General features: G+C 47.4%; 1 protein-coding gene across 1 annotated transcript in view; it reads right to left on the bottom strand.

Annotated features, from left to right (window-relative positions):
• Window positions 1–5,731: 5,731 nt before the first annotated feature.
• The window catches only part of LOC309553061 (uncharacterized protein), a 149,358-nt gene continuing 134,011 nt past the window's right edge, over window positions 5,732–21,078 (bottom strand). Inside the window, exon 6 of the mRNA XM_082253959.1 lies at window positions 5,732–6,115. Coding sequence (XP_082110085.1) covers window positions 5,788–6,115 — 328 coding nt within the window. The 3' untranslated portion in view covers window positions 5,732–5,787. The remainder of the gene's footprint in view (window positions 6,116–21,078) is intronic.

The following is a 21,078-nucleotide window of genomic DNA, read 5'->3' as shown; positions in this document are numbered from 1 at the left end:
AGAAGTTACAGCACATAATACTGCTCACTGGTTGCTAGAGATTACTGCTCATTATTACCACTTAGGGATTGGTTGTCAGAGGTTACTACACATAATTACCACTCACTGGTTGCTAGAGGTTACTGCACATCATTATTGCTTTCTGGTTGCTGGAGATTACCGCACATCATTACTGCTAACTGATTGCTAGATGGATTATGCTACAAACTCACACAGCAGTCCATTTGCCAGACTAGAAGTGTTGTCTTGCACTGCAGCAGAATTTAATATGTGGCAGAAAAGATGAGGTTGATTAAGTCAACCAGGATTACATTCAAAACGGTACTGTCAATGAGCATAGCAAGCAGAGAGGCAAAGATACCTGACTTTAGCAGCTAAAGCAATTCAACTTGCTAATCACAGAACATAGCAGCTGACTGCTCATCCATGCCGACCAGTGTGCGTATATACAGGCATTCCCAGTTATGTTAATAGCAAGCAAACGTTAGTTCCAACAAGCACATGTTCTGTTTCAGATTGTAAATTCCCCACCACTTTTCTTATCTTTGCTGCCATAGGAATGTCATTGTCTCCTCTATGCGATCCCCCTCACTGGTTCTCTGCCTCACTCGTTCTCTGCCACTGCTTGTCAGCGTGTCTATCCACTTGGCCAGCTCTGCTTGTCAGGCTTGGACACCTTCGATCACTGCTTCCCTTTCCCTTCAGCTACAGCAGCACTATGTGACAGGGAGCAATTGTTTGGATGTTGGGCCCCACAACAATGACAGGACCCAGGGCAGTTGCCCCATTTACCCCTCCTTAAAGACGGCCCTGGTGAGGGGTGTACTCACTTTTGTGAGATATTGTACATGATTTACAGCCTGGTGACAGAGTGCTACTGAGGAACTTGGGTGTCCCTGGAAAAAACAGATTGGCTGATCGCTGGAAGTCACAGCTTTATATCATCTGTAAGCAGTTGCTGGGGCTGCCATTGTATTAGATCCGCCTGGAGGGATGCACGGGCCCACTAAAGACTTGGCAGCTTAATCACCTACTGCCCTTATCAGATTCAATTTGTGTGCCGCAACTGTCAGATTCGCAGCTTACTAAAACAACTTCTCAGAGACCCTTTCCAGTAACCAGGTCTCAACCTGTGCCCTTAAACACAGATGAGAAGGACAGTTAGGATGGAGAAACGGGCATGGACTGGTCACCTCAAATTTCGGAAACTGTCATCTCTTCTTCTCCTCCCAGGGAGACAGATACCAGGATCCTCAGGCCTGAGGCCCCAGAATTCGTACCTCAAACCCAATCTCTATCAAATCTGCATGACCCCCAAGACTCTCTGACAGCAGGAGATTTAGAAACCTTTTCGCTCTCCTATGGTGGAAGTAGAAGGATCAGATGTACAAGAAACAGAGTCAGATGCACAGGAGGAAGAGTTAGCTGAACACGAAAAAGAGGCTAGTGTGCCTACAACAACTGAGCCTTAAAGAGCAGAGAGAGAAAATAATAATTTTCCCACCAAAGAGACTGACTTATGATGCTCTTGGTGAAAGTTCTGAAGAAATTATCTTCACCTCTCAAAGGATTCTCGACATGCCCAACCTTCCCACTACAGATTTAGTAAAGGGTGACCCAAATTCACACCCGGAACATCTAGGTGGGCCATCCCATATCGGTGGCTTGCAGGCAAACAACCTTCCCTAAATGGTGGGAGGTTCCTCTGCCAGATTCATATGTTCATGCCAAGTGTTTAATCTCTAATGTACACTAACTTGTTTTTTCTCCCTAATGTACCTTTTGAAAGCATGTACCAGATTATGGGCACTATGTGTCAATGGACTCCTTCCTTTCTTTGGGCGACAGCAGCTGGGGGCTATCCCCCTCCTTCTCTTTTTACGCTACTGCATGGAAGAGCTGCGTTTTCCAGGATCGCCGCCACCCTGCTGTTCCTTCCCCCCTCCTTCCCCATTGGCCAGGGGGAGGAACCAATCCAAAGAGGGGAGCAGGGGGTCATGACCCGAAGACTGGCAGCTCCACTGTGATCCCTATGGTGGAAAACTACAGCTCCCTGCATGCCGGGTAGAAGAGGGGAGAGACCACGAGGCAGAGGGACTGGAGAGCAAGGGGGAGAGAGGGAACATGAGGCAGAGAGACCGGACGCAGGAGAATGGGATTTTCTTCCTCGCCAGTGATTGAGAGGGACATCGCGGCCAGGACGGTGTCATAGCCTCTACCACCAGCGGCTTCATGGCCAGAGGCAGGTCAGCTATCGCAGGCATTGTTGTGTCGGCGGGCATTTGGGTTGCCAGATGGGCATCAATTATGACCCTTTAAGAGCCTGTTCAGGATATCCAGTTCCTTTGGCCCTTGGTGTCGTCAGGATTGGTGAGCAGGCGGAAGCCCACCTTGTGTACATACAACAAAAAGGGACACTGCATGCAGACATCTTTATCTCATCTTCCCACATTAAAGCTTTCAAGGAGACACTTTGCATTTGTTATCCCTTGTTACTTGGCATTGTTGCACAGAGATCTCTTTGGGCCCTTGTTGAGCTAGCCGAAGACGCTGGATATCTACACTGCAAGGACTCCCTCACTTCTTTCTACCACATCTCAAAGGACTCAGTGCAAAATATTAGCACAAATTAGGGGGGGACTCTTACATAAAGTTTAAAGTTGCATTCTTTGCATATTTTTAATTATTGAACTGTGCGTTTATGTTCTGGACACATGGTTTCAGGATGCGGGGGGTAGCGCGCTACATTATCTATGTAAAGCACTGCGTAAATTGACGGCACTATATAAATACCTGTGACACTATAAAAAATGCTAAACTCCTATAAATAATATTTAAACCCTCAAATGACTGAGGGAAGGCCCGTAACCTGCCTGTGAAAAAGTGCGTCTATACAATGTATGCAACCTATTGCAGCAAAACTGACATTTACAAAGGAATGGCTTTTAAGGGGGAACACCATGCCAAAATGAAGAAATGACTTAGCAGCAACAACCCCATAGTTAGAAAGTTTGTTTCTTAATTGGGTTTGGGCTACCTACGCTGATTTATGTGCTGATTCACTCATCGGCTTCTTCTATTCACCGTTTATTTAATGTGCAAATACCTTTGACCATAAATTGTCATAGTACATCATACATTTACAATACCCCTGATTAATTGCACAGATGTTTCTGGTTATATGATGCGCTGTGGTTTCAGTCACACACAGTATATGACGTTTGGCACCTGCCAAGGTGGCTGAAGGTCCAGAATTCAGATCGAACCTGGAGTGCATTCCTAATCACCAACACTTCACATTTACAATAGAAAAAACTTTATTCATATTAAAGAAATTGCAAAGTTTTTTTTTTTTTTTCTATAAAAATAACAAACATATTATACTTACCTCCTCTGTGCAGTAGTTTTGCACAGAGCAGCCCAGATCCTCCTCTTCTTGGGTCCCTGGCTGGAGCTCCTGGCCCCTCTCTCCTGTTAAGTGCCCCCCCAGCAAGCAACTTGCTATGGGGGCACCTGAGCCGAGCTGCAGCTTTGTGTATTCATTCAGACATGGAGCTGCCATTAGCCGCCACCCCCCCCCCTCCTGTTGGCTAACTGAGTTTGATTGACAGCAGCCAGAGCCAATGGCACCACTGATGTGTCTCAGCCAATCAGGAGAGAGGGTCCCGGATGGCTGAGGCACTTGTGGACATTGCCGGATAGAGTGGGGGCTCAGGTAAGTATTAAGGGGGCTGCTGCACACAGAAGGCTTTTTATCCTAATGCATTAGTATAAAAAAAAACCTTCTGACTTTACAACCACTTTAGGCCCCTTTCACACTTGTACAACCTAAAAGTCCCATAATTTCGATGTGACTTAAGGGCTGCAGACCTCAAGTAACACCAAAGTGGGACCAAAGTAGTACAGGGACTACTTTAGTCGCTGCAAGTTTAAGTCGCACAGATATGAATAGTACTGATTGGAAACCATGGGTTATGACTTGTCATGCGACTTTGCAGTCCCAAGTCGCAGGACAAGTTGCACAAGTGTGAAAGGGGCCTTAATGTCTCCTTTCCTAAATTCCTCCTCCCATCACCAAGACACACCTAGTGATTACAAGATACAACATCACAATGATACATTATATTAGGATCCATTATAAAAGTGATCCAGTGGAATTTTATTGGTGATCCATTCTATGGGGACACCCTATATTAGGATCCATTATAAAAGTGATGCATAAAATATCTATTGGTGATCCATTCTATGGGAACACATTATATTACCGTAGGATACATTATAAAAGTGATCCAATAGAATTCTATTGATGATCCATTCTATGGGAACACATTATATTACCGTAGGATACATTATTAAAGTGGTCCAATAGAATTCTATTGGTGATCCATTCTATGGGGAAACATTATATTAGGATCCATTATAAAAGTGATCCAATAGAATTCTATTGGTGATCCATTCTATGGGGACACATTATATTGGAGATACATTATAAAAGTGGTCCAATAGAATTGTATTGGTGATCCATTCTATGGGGAAAGATTATATTAGCTCCATTATAAAAGTAATCCAATAGAATTCTATTGGTGATCCATTCTATGGGGACACATTATATTGGGGATCCATTAGAGAAGGGATCCAATAAAATTATTTTGGTTATCAATTCTATGGGAACACAATATATTAAGATCCATTATAAAAATGATCCAATAGAATTATATTGGCGATCCATTCTACGGGAAAACATTATATTGGGGACACATTCCAGTACTAGTAATCATACATGATTTATAGTGATAAATAACATTTTTTTCATTTCATTTCACATTTTTTAAATCTCAGGATCATTTCTTCATAATTTTTCCTCTGAGATGTTTACCTCTATTTTTATCTCTTTCTATCTATTTATAGATCTATTATTAATTTTCATTTCTTCACACAATAAAATAATCAACAGTAAAAACTCATGATAAAATATGTATATATATGGAAATAAAATTTGTCTGTGACCTAAAAGAGCTTTACAGGAAATCTCACTTATCTTTATTTATAGTAGAAAAACCGGTGTTCCGTGAAAAAACCCTACCCATGAAAATTCCCTACCCTCGTCACTTCCGGTGCACCTACGTCGCACCTACGTCATGGAACAGCTGAGCAGGTTACCATTGCGCATGCTCAGAGGTCAGGAGGGTAGGGAATTTTGACGGGGTAGTGTGTTGTAACGTTACACCGCATCAGCTGTTGCCGCGGTAAAATTAAAACATCTCGGCTACAACATGAAATCATCTCCGCTCCTATCCCTGTCACTTCCTTGATCTCGGCTACTAAATGTAAAAGCGGAGGCGGGTCTATGAAAATATAAATCACGGAGCCCAGATCTCCGTGATTTATATTTTCATACACCCGCCGCTTTTACATTTAGTAGCCGAGATCAGGGAAGTGACAGGGATAGGAGCGGAGATGATTTCACGTTGTAGCCGAGATGTTTTAATGTTACCGCGGCAACAGCTGAAGCGGTGTAACGTTACAACACACTACCCCGTCAAAGTTCCCTACCCTCCGGACCTCTGAGCATGCGCAATGGCAACCTGCTCAGCTGTTCCATGACGTATGTGCACCGGAAGTTGCACCGGAAGTGACAAGGTATGGAATTTTCACGAGTTATGGTTTTTAACGTTACACCGGCAGGCGACTGACCGAAGCCCCCCCCCCCCACTGCTTTATCTTACTGAATATTTCACCAATCCCACCCATTTTCCATGTGACATCATCAGTCTCTGGGCAGAGGTCTCACATCTTCTGATTCCCCCCACATATCTTTATACAACCTTTCGGTATCCATAACCCAGCATGGAGGGGCTCAGTGAAGGTGGTGGTGAAGGTGTGGAGGTGTCGGATCGGGTCACACAGATCATAAAAGGAGATCCGCCCAGCCTCATAATCCAGATATATTCTGACTCTGTTACTGGAGATAATGGTGGGTAAGGGGATCTCTTTACTGTCATGTATCACCCCATACTGATTACTAGTCTTATCCAAACCCCAGGACTTATTATTTCCAATCCCTGACTGCCCTCCCCTCCTGTCTATACTGGGGTAACACATCCCGACTCTCCAGCTATCTGACCCCCCGACATCCACTTCCCAGTAATGTGATCCTGAGGAGAAACTCCGACTGCTCAACACCTGAGAATAATCTTGAAATCTCTCTGGTGTTTCTGGATGATTCTGGTTCCTTTGTGACCTGGATACAGTTTTCCTATCATCTGATATATGTAGATCATTATGAGCTGTGTTTACATCCAGTAATATGTCTGCAGCTTCCTGTATATACATGTATACATTTACGTCTGTTATTATATCAGATAAACCTGTGCGTAAGACCCCCGCCACATCCAGACCCCCTCCATCATGGAGGAGTTCCTCATGTCTCTCTCTGTCCTCATTATCTCCATCCTCAGTATCACACAAGTCACCTGTGTCTGATTCCTGTAGGACAGTCAGTGGATCCGTCATGTTACACAGCTCCTCAATGTGACGCATCTTCCTGGACAGCTCCTCCTTCTTTATTTCCAGATCCCGGATGGAGATGGAGACTCGCTCTGCCTGCCCAGAGATGTTCCTCAGGACTCTCTTTTCCAGGTCTTCCAGACGTCTCCTGAGATCTCTAAACAGGGCAGTGACTCTCTCGGTGTCACCAGGCGCTTTTTCTTGTACTTTCCTCCTGTGTTCCTGCAGACTCTGGACTCTTTTTTCCGTCTCCTCTCTCTTTGTCAGAAGTTTCTGCAGAACATTCCTTAATGTCTCCTTCTTCTTCTCAGAAGCCTCATCCAGTGACTCCATCTCATGTCCTTTATGTCCTCCAATCATACAACAAGACACACAGATACAGGTATCATCCTCAGTGCAGTAATACTCCAGGATCTTCTTATGGACGGAGCATTTCCTGCTCTCCATGGACAAGGTGGGGTCACATAAGATGTGTTCTGGGGACTTCTTGTGGACTTTCAAGTGTTTATCACACAGAGAAACCTCACAGAGCAGACAGGATCTAACAGCAGGTACAGGAGAGTCCACACAGTGAGTACAGGAGACCCCGGACTCCTCCTGATCAGGCTGAGCAGATAGGAAATTCTCCACTATGTTACGCAGTGTTATGTTCCTATGCAGTGCAGGACGATCCAGAAACTTCTCTCTGCATTCAGGACAGGAATATCCTCCAGACCCCTCCTGCGTATCCAGCACACGATCAATACAGACCCGGCAGAAGTTGTGTCCACATCTCAGGTTTACAGAATCAGTATAAATGTTCAGGCAGATAGAACATTCCAGCTCAGCTCTTAGATCAGCAGACGCCATCGCTGAGAAGGGAAGTGAAAGACAATGGGGAAGAATGCAGTTGGGTTGGTCACATCCTGTTACACAAGACAACCCTGGTCCTAATCAGTGATATTTCACATGGTGAAGTACAGAGGGGGGGGGGTGTTTTCTGCAATAGTGAAGATAATCACTCCTCCAAACTTTAGAAGAGAGAGAAAGCGGAAACGATTGCTCTTTTCTACTAAATAATATGTAGTTGGTCACTGAGCTGTACTGTCTCAGCACATTTACAAGCTCGGCTCATAGACTTTAAAAGACACAAAGCCCAAACTATAGTTCATACTCTGGTTAATTAGTAGACATGGAAGTCTATGTGCTTGCTGCTTAACTGTTCTACTTGTAGCCCGACTCCCCCTCCGGAAGCAGATAGTGCCGCTGTTCTAAAATGTTGTCGGACCCATGAAAATTCCGGACCTCGTCACTTCCGGCACGTGCGAGCCTCGGTGCGCATGCGCACAAGACATTTTCAAGGTCCGATGAAATTCTAAGACTTAGCGAACAGCTGATTGAGAGGAGGAGGGGCTGAGGTGGGACGCACACACTGCCGTGGGGATATTGCTGTCACGGGCAAACCAAAGGTGCTGGAGACCCTAAAATTGTATCGCAGGTAGCCAAGACGCTCCCCTACAGCTGATAAAAATTTGGGGTTTTGGGGATGAAAGGGCGCGGAGCAGTGACCCCGAGGCCCGGTTCTCGGGGTCACAGCTCTGCGCCCTTTCATCCCCGAGACCCCAAATTTTTATCAGCTGTAGGGAGCGTCTTGGCTACCTGCGATACAATTTTAGGGTCTTCAGCACCTTTGGTTCGCCCGTGACAGCAATTTTCCCGCAGCGGTATGTGCGTCCCACCTCAGCCCCTCCTCCTCTCAATCAGCTGTTCGCTAAATCTTAGAATTTCATCAGACCTTGAAAATGTCTTGTGCGAATGCGCACCGGGGCTCGCACCAGCTGGGTTATGACGTAGCGTCACCGGAAGTGACGAGGTCCGGAATTTTCATGGGTCCGACAAAATTTTAGAACACCACCCAGGAGTGTACAAAGAGCTGACATTCAGTTCTCAGGGGGAAGTCCTGGCTTTGATTTGGGATTGTGAAAAATGGGCACCAGTCACTTTTAGATAAAAACAAAAATTTGCTTTATTACTTACAGTCCAGGGAGAAAATTGTATATTTCACAGATAAGCTTGCCAGGTATCCACTATTTGAGCGGACAGTCCACTTTTTTCACATTATGTTCACTATTTTTTTTTTTTACAAAATAGTGGACATATGAGACGCTAAGTTGTTTCAATGTAATTGATCGCAATAATCCTCCAACTTTAGAAGAAATGACGAACATCTGGTTATTATCACCATGGCGAGAAGAACTTACACCCAACACTCTCTTCGATTAAATTTCTGCCTTAGAAGAAGTTTATGTTCATCTGCAGGGCGATTCATCCCTTGAAAAGTGGACGGACTTTTTCAAGTAAGAGCCATCTCTGAATTTACTGAAACTGTTCCAGTATTGTGCATCAATTCCGGTATCAAATGCAAACGTTGAACGAATTTTCAGCGTCATGGGAAATTTGTGGACTGACGAACGTAACCGACTGCTTTGTACCATCAGTTCAAAGTGAACTTTGTATATTTTTTAATATTTCTCAACGTTGTACTGAAATTAAAGAACTATTCCTTAAACACAAAAAAATTGATCAAAGCTGCGCAGTCAAATAAAAAAATACACACGACAGCAAAGTAAAATGTAATTTTGTAATTTAATATTTTACATATTATTATAATATATTTGATGTTTTGAATTTTAAGTAAGGTTTTGAAGTGATTATTTTAATACGTGTTAAAATGTTTGTAAGAAAATATATAATTTAATTGTAAAAAATGTTTTTATTTTTTTTACTACTTAACCCCCCCCCCCCCCTTCCCCCATTGTCCGCTATTTTTTGGAAGCAGACCTGGCAACCCTATTCACAGATGCTCTAGGTTAAAGTAGATGTAGTCTTTATGAGAGTACTCCAGGAGAACATACAAGCTTTCCCTGGTCCACACTCTTCAGGAGCAACTTTAAGTTCCTTACACATGCAGGCTTCCCCAGGAAGGTAAACCCAGAATCCAGTCCATATGGGCCTCTTTAGGAAAGCAGGTCTGAATGAGCAGCTCCATCATGGGCATCCTCCCTAGGCCGATCCTCATTGGAGAAGAGCATGCAGCATTTCCCCCAAAACATTTACACCATTTCTCAGCATACACCATTGGCAGAGAAAACCCCTAATGGTTGGCTGGGTTTTCGTTAAAATTTGTTACATTTATAAATTTTTGAATGAATTCCAACTTTTCAGAAAGATTAGAATTCGGATCGGTTGAAAAACGTTCGTCCAATTCCAATTTTATGTGAAGAAATAGCTGCTGCCCACGTCCTTAACCATGACTCATCACCTGTCAGCGGCTTCCCCACTGACAGATGAATGTAAAGAAAATAATGTCCGACAATAGAAAAATGTTTAAAAAAATGGCGTTATGTCCATACCAGGCCCATTGAATCTGGTGTCCCTTACCTGAGTATACAGCCTGACAGGTCAGGAAAGGGGGGGGGGGAGACGAGTGACCGCCCCGAACCATACCCAGGCCACATGCCCTAAAATGGGGGGTGGGTGCTTTGGGGCAGGGTGGACTCTGGTCCTCCTATCCTTCCGGTGATGTCACTTCCACTGTGCGTTCCACACAGAAGGGTTTTAGGAGGAATCCACATCCACAAACTTGATACCAGATGAGCGTATTTACAATTTACCTCTTGTGAGCATTTTTAATCTATGGCTATTAAAACTTTTAACTGTTATACTACACTTAGCTGGTGCTTCCTTCCCCTTTGTTCTCATATGCTGACCATGTCTCTGCCTATGCCTGAACTTACGCATCTACACGTCTGACTGACTAAGTTCCTGCAATACACCAGTCCCAGCCATCCCCTGTGGAAAAATGAACTTCTAGAACCAAAGGAATCCTTTTTATATCTTTCCTTCTTTAGCCTTCTGTACTTCCTGGCCAGTGTGTAGGCAGGTGCAGTCTATCTTCTCCACTGCAGGGGGCACTCAACGGAAGTACAGAGGGAAAGTCAGGAGGAACATGGGTCCTCTATGGTTTCCTGGGTGACTGGGGCAGCAATCCAGTTGGACACTGACCAGCCAAGTGACTCTGGTGGCCATCTTGGGTCATCAGAGTCTATTTTTAGACCCTGGCTCCTAGGTTTGGCATGCAATTAGCATGTGGATAGTGTAGGGACAGGCCACCTATCTGTCAGGTACAGTATTGACAGTTCCAGATGAGTAGGGAAAACAAAGGGATTTGCCACTCTTCCTGTAAATCTTCCCACTTGGGTTCGGACTAACCATCCGTGAGTGTTCTAGGTTGAGCTTCCTTCCACGTGGCTTGTTGTGAACTATTTTACTTTGACATCAATAGTAGCTCTTTCAATTGCATCTTCATTGTGTGGAATACCCACCGCACTATGCTGTTCCCACCCCCGCACTTGGCATAGTCAGCAGGATATGTCCCTTGTTGCAGTGGGTGCTGAAGTAGGAGCAGGCACCATCATAACACCATTAGGTTTAGACCTGGCCTTGGTACCTAAGTATAATGTCTCTAATATGCCCCTGACTGAGGGGGGAAGAGAGACTAAAGAATGCTGCTCACTTGTACCAGGTTCCAGCCCGGCTGATCCAGAAGCTAGCCATTACCTCCTTGGAGGGTGATGCCCGACAAGCGGTAATGGCCCTGACGGAGGAGGACTGGGCCACACTGGAGCAAATATGACACACCAAGAAGGCCTGTTCAGGAGAAAATGTGACATTCCAGAGCTAAGGCGCAGATTCTTTGTTCAGAGATAGCATTAAGACAAAAGCCTCACGCACTTTGTGGTGGTGCTCCAGCACCTTTGTAAATGACTGGAAAAGAAAGATGCATGTGGTTGCGCAGAAATCATAGATTCAGGACAAATACTGAGGGGTCAGTTTGTGGCAGAACTGAAAGCAGGTCCAGTCAGGAGGGCACTGCAGTAGTAAATTAGATTATAACTCATTATCTCTTTCCACGACATCCTGGTAGATGTGGTTGCAGGGGAACAGGAAGATGCAGAGACAACGACCAAAAAGTATGATCCACCGCATATGAAAGAAGAGGCCTTGGCTCCCTCACCTCTGTCCGCTGTACAGACAACAATAACGGAACTCACCTTGGATGTGAAAAAACAGGTGTCCGTGCTTCAATGGGATCAATGCTTCAATGGGATCCGACTCCCTCTAAGGCCAAAAATCCGCTATGAAGGGATCGAGAGGAAGACTGTTGATTCTGGTGGTGTGGTCATTATAGACATGTGAGCAAGAACTGTAGTGAGGCCTGAAATTAAAAGCACCCGCAGGCCACCGTTAAAATAGCGGCTCCCAGGGCAGAGGGACGACCCCCACAAGGGTGGGTAGGGACGAGCAACACAAGGTCCCAACCAACCACAGTCCATGGTTGCCCCAAGCCCAGTGGTGTCCACCTTTGTCAATGGACTGGAGGTCAAATACCTAATCAACACTGGGTCTGAAGTCACAGTCTTGGAGTATGACTTATTCATCGGATCCGGACACAAGACCAACTGGACCCCTCCTGGTTTTCCCTTAAAGCAGCCAATAACTTGCCCATCCTGGTGAAAGGTGTCACCTGAGTGAAGATCTAGATCAAGGACCAGGTGGTGGAGTGGGTGGGAGTGGTAGTGATGTCTGGTCCAGTCAGCACTTCAGTACCTATTGTTTTGGGCATGAATGTTTTAAAAGAAATTGGACTTGCTTGCTGGCCAAGTTTGAACATTCTCGTCAGCAGGTACAGGTCTGTGCTCTGCGAGCTGTGTGGCTCAACATCGTCCAGGCCTGCGAGGCAGCTAGGAAACAGCTTGAGCAGCTTGGGGTTGTCCATACACCACCTTAAAATCCTCTTCTGCTGGCACCTCTCCAAGAGATAGTCTAGTTTCGCCCCATCAGGGCCCACAAGAAATTTCAAGGGGCCACCATGATGAGGGAGCCCTAAGGCACCCTCAGAATGGCTGGTTGCACGCACCCTGTCCAAGGCTCACAAGGGGAAGGTCCTGGTACAATTCATCAACCTGGGGACCATCCCAATTGTGCTCCCCAATCATGCCACTTTAGCAGATCATAATACCCCATAACTGCATCTCGGAGTCGCAGCCTAGAGTAGAGGCCACATGTGCCTCACTTCAGGCAGCCATAGTCTCATTGCATGAGTCACAATACAAGCTATTGCTGGAACAGCTGGATATTCCCCTTCAGGACTATCCCCTGCCACAGCAAAGGTCGCTACACTATTAGAGAAGCACCATTTGCTCTTTGCTGCCAGTCCTGAGGACTGTGGGTACACAGAGGCCATCGACCACTCAATTTATGCGGAGGACATTCCACCAATTCTGGAGCTGTACCGACACATCCCCCAGCTCTGTGCCAAGAGGTCAAGGACTTGCTTTGCAACATGCTTCAAAGTGAGGTAATTCCGGAGAGCCACATCCCCTGGATTTTGGCTTGAGTAAAGAGGGTATTGGGGATGTAGATAGCCCTTATCCTCCTGCAGCCCCAGGACCTCAACCAGAAGCAACTTGCAATGTGATTTCACAGAAGACACTGAGACTCGCCACCCTTTGTGGTCCAAGCTTGGCCAGCTTCCTGTAAAATAATCTGACTATGCCATTCAAATTTTGTTGCCACACCTTATGATGTTTGTTTATGCTTTGTTTTTTTTCCTGAGTATGCATGCTAAGGACAGCATCTGTCAAGGGGGGGGGGGGGGGGGTTGTGTAGGCAGGTGCAGTGTAGTTTCTCCATTGCAGATGGTGTTCAACCGCAGTGGCAGTGTAGAGGAAGAAGATGTCTGGAGGAACATGGTTCCTCTATGGTTTCCTGGGTCACTGAGGCAACAATCCAGTTGGATGCTGATTGCCCATGTGACTGGTGGCCATCTTGGGTCAGGCAGAGTCTGTTTAAGACCCTGGCTCCTGGGTTTGGTGTACATTTTACCATGTGGGTAGTGTAGGGACAGGTCACCCATCTATCAGGGACAGTACTAGTGGTAGGGTAAGGTTCCAGATGAGTAGGGAAAGCAGAGGGATCGGCCACTCTACCTGGAAACTTTCCCACTTGGGCTCAGACCAGCTAGTCTGTATTCCACCCCTCAGGACAAACACCGTCAGCTTGGCTGAGACCTGTTCCAGTACACACTGCTGTCATCTGTGAGCAGGGGCGTACTGACCATTCGGGCCCGACTGCCCGGGGTCAGGAGGGGGCCCCACGTGCTTACTTGCCACTGTGGGGACAGCAGCATTCATTGCTTCTAATTACATACACTGGCCGGTGGTGTATGTAGTTAGAAGCTCCGATCCTGGTTTATGTCTCCCCCTTCCCCCGTAGTGTCCTGCACTCGCTGGGTGATCTCTTATTCAGATCCCTGCCCCCCTCCATTCATCAGAACTGTGTAATGAGAGAATCAGGTGGCAGAGCACACTGTAGGAAGGGAGAGAGGTGCGCTGAGTTGTTCTGAGGGAAGTCTGAAGGTAAGCTGCAAAGTTTCTGCTAGGAGGATTTGTTTTGCACTGAAGGGCTCTAAGTGACAAACAGAAATGGAGAAGATAGTGTGCATGTGGGGGGGAGGGGGGTTAGCTGAGACAGCAGCCCCCTTCCCCCCCAGAGCTGACAGACATTTCTCAAACTGAGACACAGCCCTATCTATACAAACAAACCCCAATCACTCTGTCCAGTTAATGTGAACTCAATTTATGACCATCCTATTTAACCCTGTGTTAACCAAATGCTGTACAATCAAAAATGCACTGCCTAACTAAACAATCTTCAGGTCTTTGCACACAGGCTTTCCACCAGGTGAACTCCACTTTGCTCAGCGGGAATCGATCTTCTCTTGTACATACTGCCCACTGTCATACCCTCCACACTTCTCTCCTGTACATACTGCCCACTGTCATCCCCTCCACACTCCTCTCCTGTACATACTGCCCACTGTCATCCCCTCCACACTCCTCTCCTGTACATACTGCCCACTGTCATACCCTCCACACTCCTCTCCTGTACATACTGCTCACTGTCATACCCTCCACACTCCTCTCCTGTACATACTGCCCACTGTCATACCCTCCACACTCCTCTCCTGTACATACTGCCCACTGTCATACCCTCCACACTCCTCTCCTGTACATACTGCCCACTGTCATACCCTCCACACTCCTCTCCTGTACATACTGCCCACTGTCATACCCTCCACACTCCTCTCCTGTACATACTGCCCACTGTCATACCCTCCACACTCCTCTCCTGTACATACCGCCCACTGTCATCCCCTCCACACTCCTCTCCTGTACATACTGCTCACTGTCATACCCTCCACACTCCTCTCCTGTACATACTGCCCACTGTCATACCCTCCACACTTCTCTCCTGTACATACTGCCCACTGTCATCCCCTCCACACTCCTCTCCTGTACATACTGCCCACTGTCATACCCTCCACACTCCTCTCCTGTACATACTGCCCACTGTCATACCCTCCACACTCCTCTCCTGTACATACTGCCCACTGTCATACCCTCCAACCTCCTCTCCTGTACATACTGCCCACTGTCATACCCTCCACACTCCTCCCCTTTACATACTGCCCACTGTCATACCCTCCACACAATTCCCACCAGCATACCCTCCTTAGCATGTGTCCTTTGTCCCTTTCTCTGCATCAAATGCGAGACTTCAGTGGTCTGTTTAGACCCCTGATATCTCACCAAAGCTCCCTGTCTCCACCAGCATTTAAAATAAAATAACACTAAAATGCCACGCCCAATATGTGGCAAAATGTATCCACACCCACTGTGTGCCGCAACGCACTATGCACACCACAGGTCATCATCTCCCTGCTAAAGGTCCCAGTGCAATACTTTGCCCAGTGACCCATGATGCTGGTAAGGTTGCACTGACCATGAGAGGCTCCTGATTTCTTTATTGGGTCGCCAGCTTTACGTCTTCTGCCTGTCTGCATGTTCATGAGCTTGGTGCCCTTATGCACAGGCCTAATGTATTAATGTTGCATCATAAAGTGTGGCAGCCATCTTTAAACCTGGGGGCTCCATAGTCTCCTATTGCCTGGAGGCCACTATGAGTTGTCAGTCCGCCCCTGTCCGTGAGTGTTTGCGGTTAAGCTTCTTCTGCAGGGCTTGTTGTGAACTGTTTTCCTTTGACTTCAATAGAAGTTGTTTTAATTGTATCCAGACTGAGTGTGTGTTATTGCCAGGGCACCAACAGCAGGGGAAGAACTCTAGGACTCAGCATCTCCACCAGCACTTCACATGGGCCTTTATAAGGAAGCCTGTCAGTGGTTGAAGTTGCTGATTGATCTTCAGCTTGTTACCTGTGATTCTTTGCTCCTGTGATCCTTACTTAAAGCGGAGTTCCGGGCACAAAATCGACCTAATCGATTTTGTGCCCATCCGCTGGATCTTCTTCACCTGAAAAGGAATTGGATAGTTAGGTATATTTTTTTTTTTTTTTACTCACCTTGTAATTGTAGATAGAAAATACTCACCTATTCTCCACTTCCTCCCTCTGTGCCGCGGCTCCACCGTCACTTCCTGTCTTGCGATGATTCCTGGGAGCTGAACGTCATCGCTCCCAGGAATCAATGCGACGGCACCGGCCCCGCTCGTCACTTCCGGGGCGACGCCGCATTCCCTGCTAAACAGCTTCTGGGCATGCCCAGAAGCTGTGGAGGAATGCGGCGCCACACCGGAAGTGACGAGAGGGGCCGGTGTAGGCGCATTCTGGGAGAAGAAGACACGGAAGAGGACGCAGAAGAGGATCGCGCCGGCTTCAGCTGCCCACAACAGAGATGGCAACGCTGGAGAAGAAATTTTATAAGTGAGTAGTTCTTCTTGCAGGTAAGTGCGAACCGGGACAGATCAGAGGCTAGCCATTGTGGAATGTGCTAGCCCTGACTGTCCCGGGGGTATGTTTATTGAAAAAATGTTTTCGTGCCCGGAACTCCGCTTTAACAACCCAGCTTATTCCTGACCTGTCTCTTGCCTGGTCCAGTCCTCGACCCTGGCTTGTCTCACGGATAACCTCTGCCTGCTTCTTGTGTTTGATCTCGGATTCCCACCTGACTTTGTCTGCTCTGTTACCCACCTGGTTCCTGATCCTGTATAGTTCATATTCCTATTGCACACCTTCCTGGTTTGTAGGCTCGTGTGTACTGGGTGCTGAAGCGATCACCAGTTGGCAACTGGATTAGTTACAAGTAGATACATATTTGCCAGCACACCAAGGATCTTGCAAAAGCAGTCCAAAAAACTTTATTCAAGATAAGATCACATCGGAAAAATATAGTGCAACGTTTCGGAGCCGCACAGGACCCCTTCTTCAGGCATGTGATACAGTGCAGTTCGTGAGCAGAGGATATATAGACATACCACCAATATGGCTCTATATTTGCCATGCATTCCTGCTTGTGTTCTAACACACGTCTATCCTCTCTCTTTCTTCAGCTCTGACAGCCCGTGCCTCCCCCTTTAGAGCCGAGCCTCTCTGATGCGCATGCGCGTCCCTGCGTCATGGTTCCCATGACAGCAGTGGACGCTATACATCAGAGGGCGTACCGTCTCGTACACAGGCGGCCTACGTGGCGCGCCATGATTGGCTACCGCTGCGCAACGCTCTGCAATTGAAATGCTCTGCCCCGCTTGTTTAAGGGGGGATCGGGACGCATCCTTGTGATGAGCCCGATCAGCCAGCGCAGACCAGCACCTACTCTTTCCTGCATACAGCCAAGGTATGGCAATCTCGATATTTTACATATCAGTTCTGACTTTTGATGTTAGATGATGTTATTATGTGTAATAGGCGGGAGAATGATGTCATCACAGGTGGGTGTCAGTTAGCTTGTACCTGATCCTGGCTTGTACAGACTAGCCTTCTGACACAGTAATTCTATGTCACAGTGACCTGTCAAACCCCACAGGCACCATCTGCCTGCATCCTCTGCTCAATACACCAGCAGTATCCCTGAGTCCTCCTGCAAGAAACTCCGCAGGCGACCTGTGCTACTTTGTCCTTGACTTCTCCTGTCTAACCTCCGGGGGAGTACAGAACTTAGTCACGAGAGAAGCCCTCTCACCATTGGCCTCCAGCACCCCGTATGGGATAACAGCAGCAAAGCATCTTGGGACATGTGGTCCCCAACACAGGTGGCCCCGTAGCAATCTCTGGGGGGCAAGACTACACACTCTAGCAGACCCACAGAGGAGAGGAGGAAACAGAGACCATGAGGCTGCCTGGGAGCAGGGGCAGAGACCACGAGGCAACGACAAGACTGCACAAAGGAGATGGGTGCTGCCATCCAGGGTAGGTGTGACTGTCTCCCGCCACAGCTCCCCAGTTGGTCACGGACATTTCACCAAAGAGGGGCCCCGGGTGTATCTCTGCAGACATCGCAGGGCTTTCTAGTGGTCAGGTAGCAACCTGAGGAGCCTGTTTCGGGACATCTTGCCTTTGGGCCTTGGTCATAGGATTGGTTAGCGGGCACCTTCCCATCTTTCAGAACAAAGAGACACTGCGTGTAGACAACGTTGACTATCTTTTGCCCACATCTGTAGATTGCTGTGTTACACTTAACCCCTGCCAGGCAGCAACAGTGTGACATTTGCTTCAGCTCTCCACCGTACACTTTGCATCACCCTGTTTGCCATCTTAAACATACTGTACCTTGTTCACTCTGCTAAAAAGAGGACACCTTAAAGGGCACCAACCAAGAGCTAGCTGAAGACACAAGGCCTTCTTTTCTTCTGAAGAACTACATCTTCCCCCACATGAGATTAAAGCCACTGGTGCCATAAGGGCCCATACATATACCCAGGATCTATTAAGTGAGCGGGTTTTTAGACTTAGAGTTGTTTGCATTGGTCTCCATATTGTGCTCTTACTGTTAATTTGGACTGTGGTGTCGTGGAATAAAAGAGAGTAGGGATGGGCTGAACACCCCCTGTTCGGTTCGCAGCATGACTCCCAAAGAGGGATAATATTCTAACTAGTGATCAACCAATATCGTTTTTATTTAATGCCGATACCGATATTTTGGTCATTGGATATCGGTATCGCCCGATATTTTCGGACATGTAAAAATGTTTTATTTTTTTTTCTAAAGGTACTCCTTGTGGAGGGATCTGGGGGTCTAAAAGACCCCAAACCGCTCCTCGGCACTGAAAAGCATTCAAAACGCCAAGTTTGGCTGTTTTGAATGCTGTCAGTTTTTTTAATTCGGCGCCGCCAGTACCCGGAAGTGATGTCATGGCATTACTTTAGGGTTTTTTACATGGAGACCGGCGCATGCGCACTTGCGGCAGGGATGCCGGCTTTCACGGGGACACATCATGTTACACCAGGTCTTCTCTTCGGAGGCGGCGGTGGAGGTAGGATGCCCGGATCTCCCTGTGGGACGGGAGACCCGGGTGAGCCGTGGAAGGAGGTGGGAGGGAGGGGGGGACGTCCCCTCTGGCTCCTTGTAATGATAGCCGAGCGGCTTCTCAGCCACATTGGTTGTCATTACAAGTCAGCCGACCGTCGGCTTTGGACGCTGGTACCGGGGTGATGCCTCTAGCTGCAGGCATCACCCCAGGACATGAACTTTCCCTAAATATCGGCAATATCGGTAACCTCAGGGGCCGATTCCGATAAATCGGGGAAAGTGCATATCGGCCCCCCCGATATATAGGTGTTGCCGATAATCGGTCGATCTCTAATTCTAACCCAAACGGCGAACCCCATTCCATGGGTTTAGTCTATGGGAGCCGAACAGGAGAAATCAAAAGTGCCTATTTTGAAGGCTTATATGCAAGTAATTGGCCATAAAAGGGTAATGGGGGTCTGGGTACTGCCCTGGGGGACATGTGCCAATAATTATTTTTTTTTTTAAACAATCGTGCAGTGATTTTAATTATGCTTAAAGTGCAAAAAAACAAAAAAGAAAAATTACTTTAAATATAGTGCCCTGGGGGGTTCCCCCTTAATATGCCTGTAAAAAGGCACATCTGTAGCATGCATAAAACACGCTACAGCAAAAATTATATTTCTAAAGAAAAAAAAAAACAAGTCAAATCCTATGACTCGCGGTTACTATTGCCACCACCTGGCCATTGAAAAAGTAAAGAAAAGAACTGCATGGGGTCCCCCCCCCCAGACCATATCAGGCCCTTTGGGTCTGGTATGGGTTTTAAGGGGAACCCCACGCCAAAATAAAAAAAAGCAGTTTCTTGTGGTTAATACTTTTTTGGTGAATGGGTAGGGGGACGATGTACCCGTTAACCATTCACATGGGGGGGGGCGGGATCTGGGGGCCCCCTTGTTAAAAGGGGCTTCCAGATTTGGATAAGCTCCCCACCCACAGACCCCAACAACCACAGCCCAGGGTTGTAGGGAAGAGGACCCTGTCCCCATAAGCACCCATCCCCCCATGTTGAGGGCATGTGACCTGGTATGGTTCAGGAGGGGGGGGGCCCACTCGTTGTCCCCTCCCCTTTCCTGGCTGCATGCTTGGATAAGGGTCTGGTATGGATTTTGGGGGGGATCCCACGCTGTTTTTTTTTTTGGCTTGGAGTTCCCCTTAAAACCTTTACCAGACCGAAAGGGCCTGGAATAGACAGGGGGGGGGACCCCAATGCCTTTCTTTTCTTTATTTTTTTTACCTGCACTTTTTTTCATATTCAGCTATCAGCGGCGAAAACCCATTGACAGCGGATGACTCATCAGTTGTTAAGGACGCTACGGTTGGCTTCCCGGCCCCACTCCTTAACAACCAGCTTACACTGCACCCTGACTGGGCAAAGCTTTGCTCAATCAGGGCGTAGAATGCACTGTGCAGCGCAGTGTGCAGCGTTCGTCGAGGCGAACACCCTGCAAATTTGGGTGTTTGGCGAACGGCCAAACAGGCAAATGTTCGACCTGAATGCTCGGACCGAACCGTTCGCCCATCTCTAGAAGAGAGTAGTCTGACACAAGCCTGGTCATTCCACTGCCCTCCTCCTGCCTAGACCAATAGAGCTCAATTTAAGTGCAACACCCTCCTAGACAGGAGCTAGGCAGTGAGTATATTTTTGGTTCTGTCTGCCTATCAGAGGAGCAGCAGGCAAACCTATATTGCACTCTGCTTATCAGGGAGCAGGATCTGTGAGTTAGGTCTGCTCAGGGTGCCCAGTGTGTGATTCATCTGGTCTAAGGGAGTGTCCCCAGCTGATCCAATGGGGAGGCACATTGGATAGTGGAGGAAACCTGGCCAATGACACGCAGGCTTTTGATACAGCCCCCAGGATGGGCACAGACTGTTTGTCTCGGTGTATTGTGGGGCAGGGTATAAAAAGCCACGGGCACATGAGGTCTTTGGCGGGAAGCAAAGTCCCAGAAGGAGGGTGGCGGCTGCCTCCTCTTCTGCAGTGGTTGGTGATGGTCACAGGCAGTCAGCCTGGTGAACCTACAGTGTGGAGCTGAACCCAGAGGTCCAGGACAGCTGACTGGAAAAGTTGGGGCACTGCGAGAATCTGGAAAGCAGCATCGTGAGTACAGAGGATCTTGCCCAGGGGTCCGCCCAAGGGGACCACTCCGGAGAGTATATTCAGTGGA

This window comes from Pelophylax lessonae (genome assembly GCF_965119305.1).
Source record: "Pelophylax lessonae genome assembly, chromosome: 4".
Classification (NCBI taxonomy): Eukaryota; Metazoa; Chordata; class Amphibia; order Anura; family Ranidae; genus Pelophylax; species Pelophylax lessonae.
Note: the sequence above shows the minus strand (reverse complement) of the source record. Positions and strands in the feature narration are given on the sequence as shown.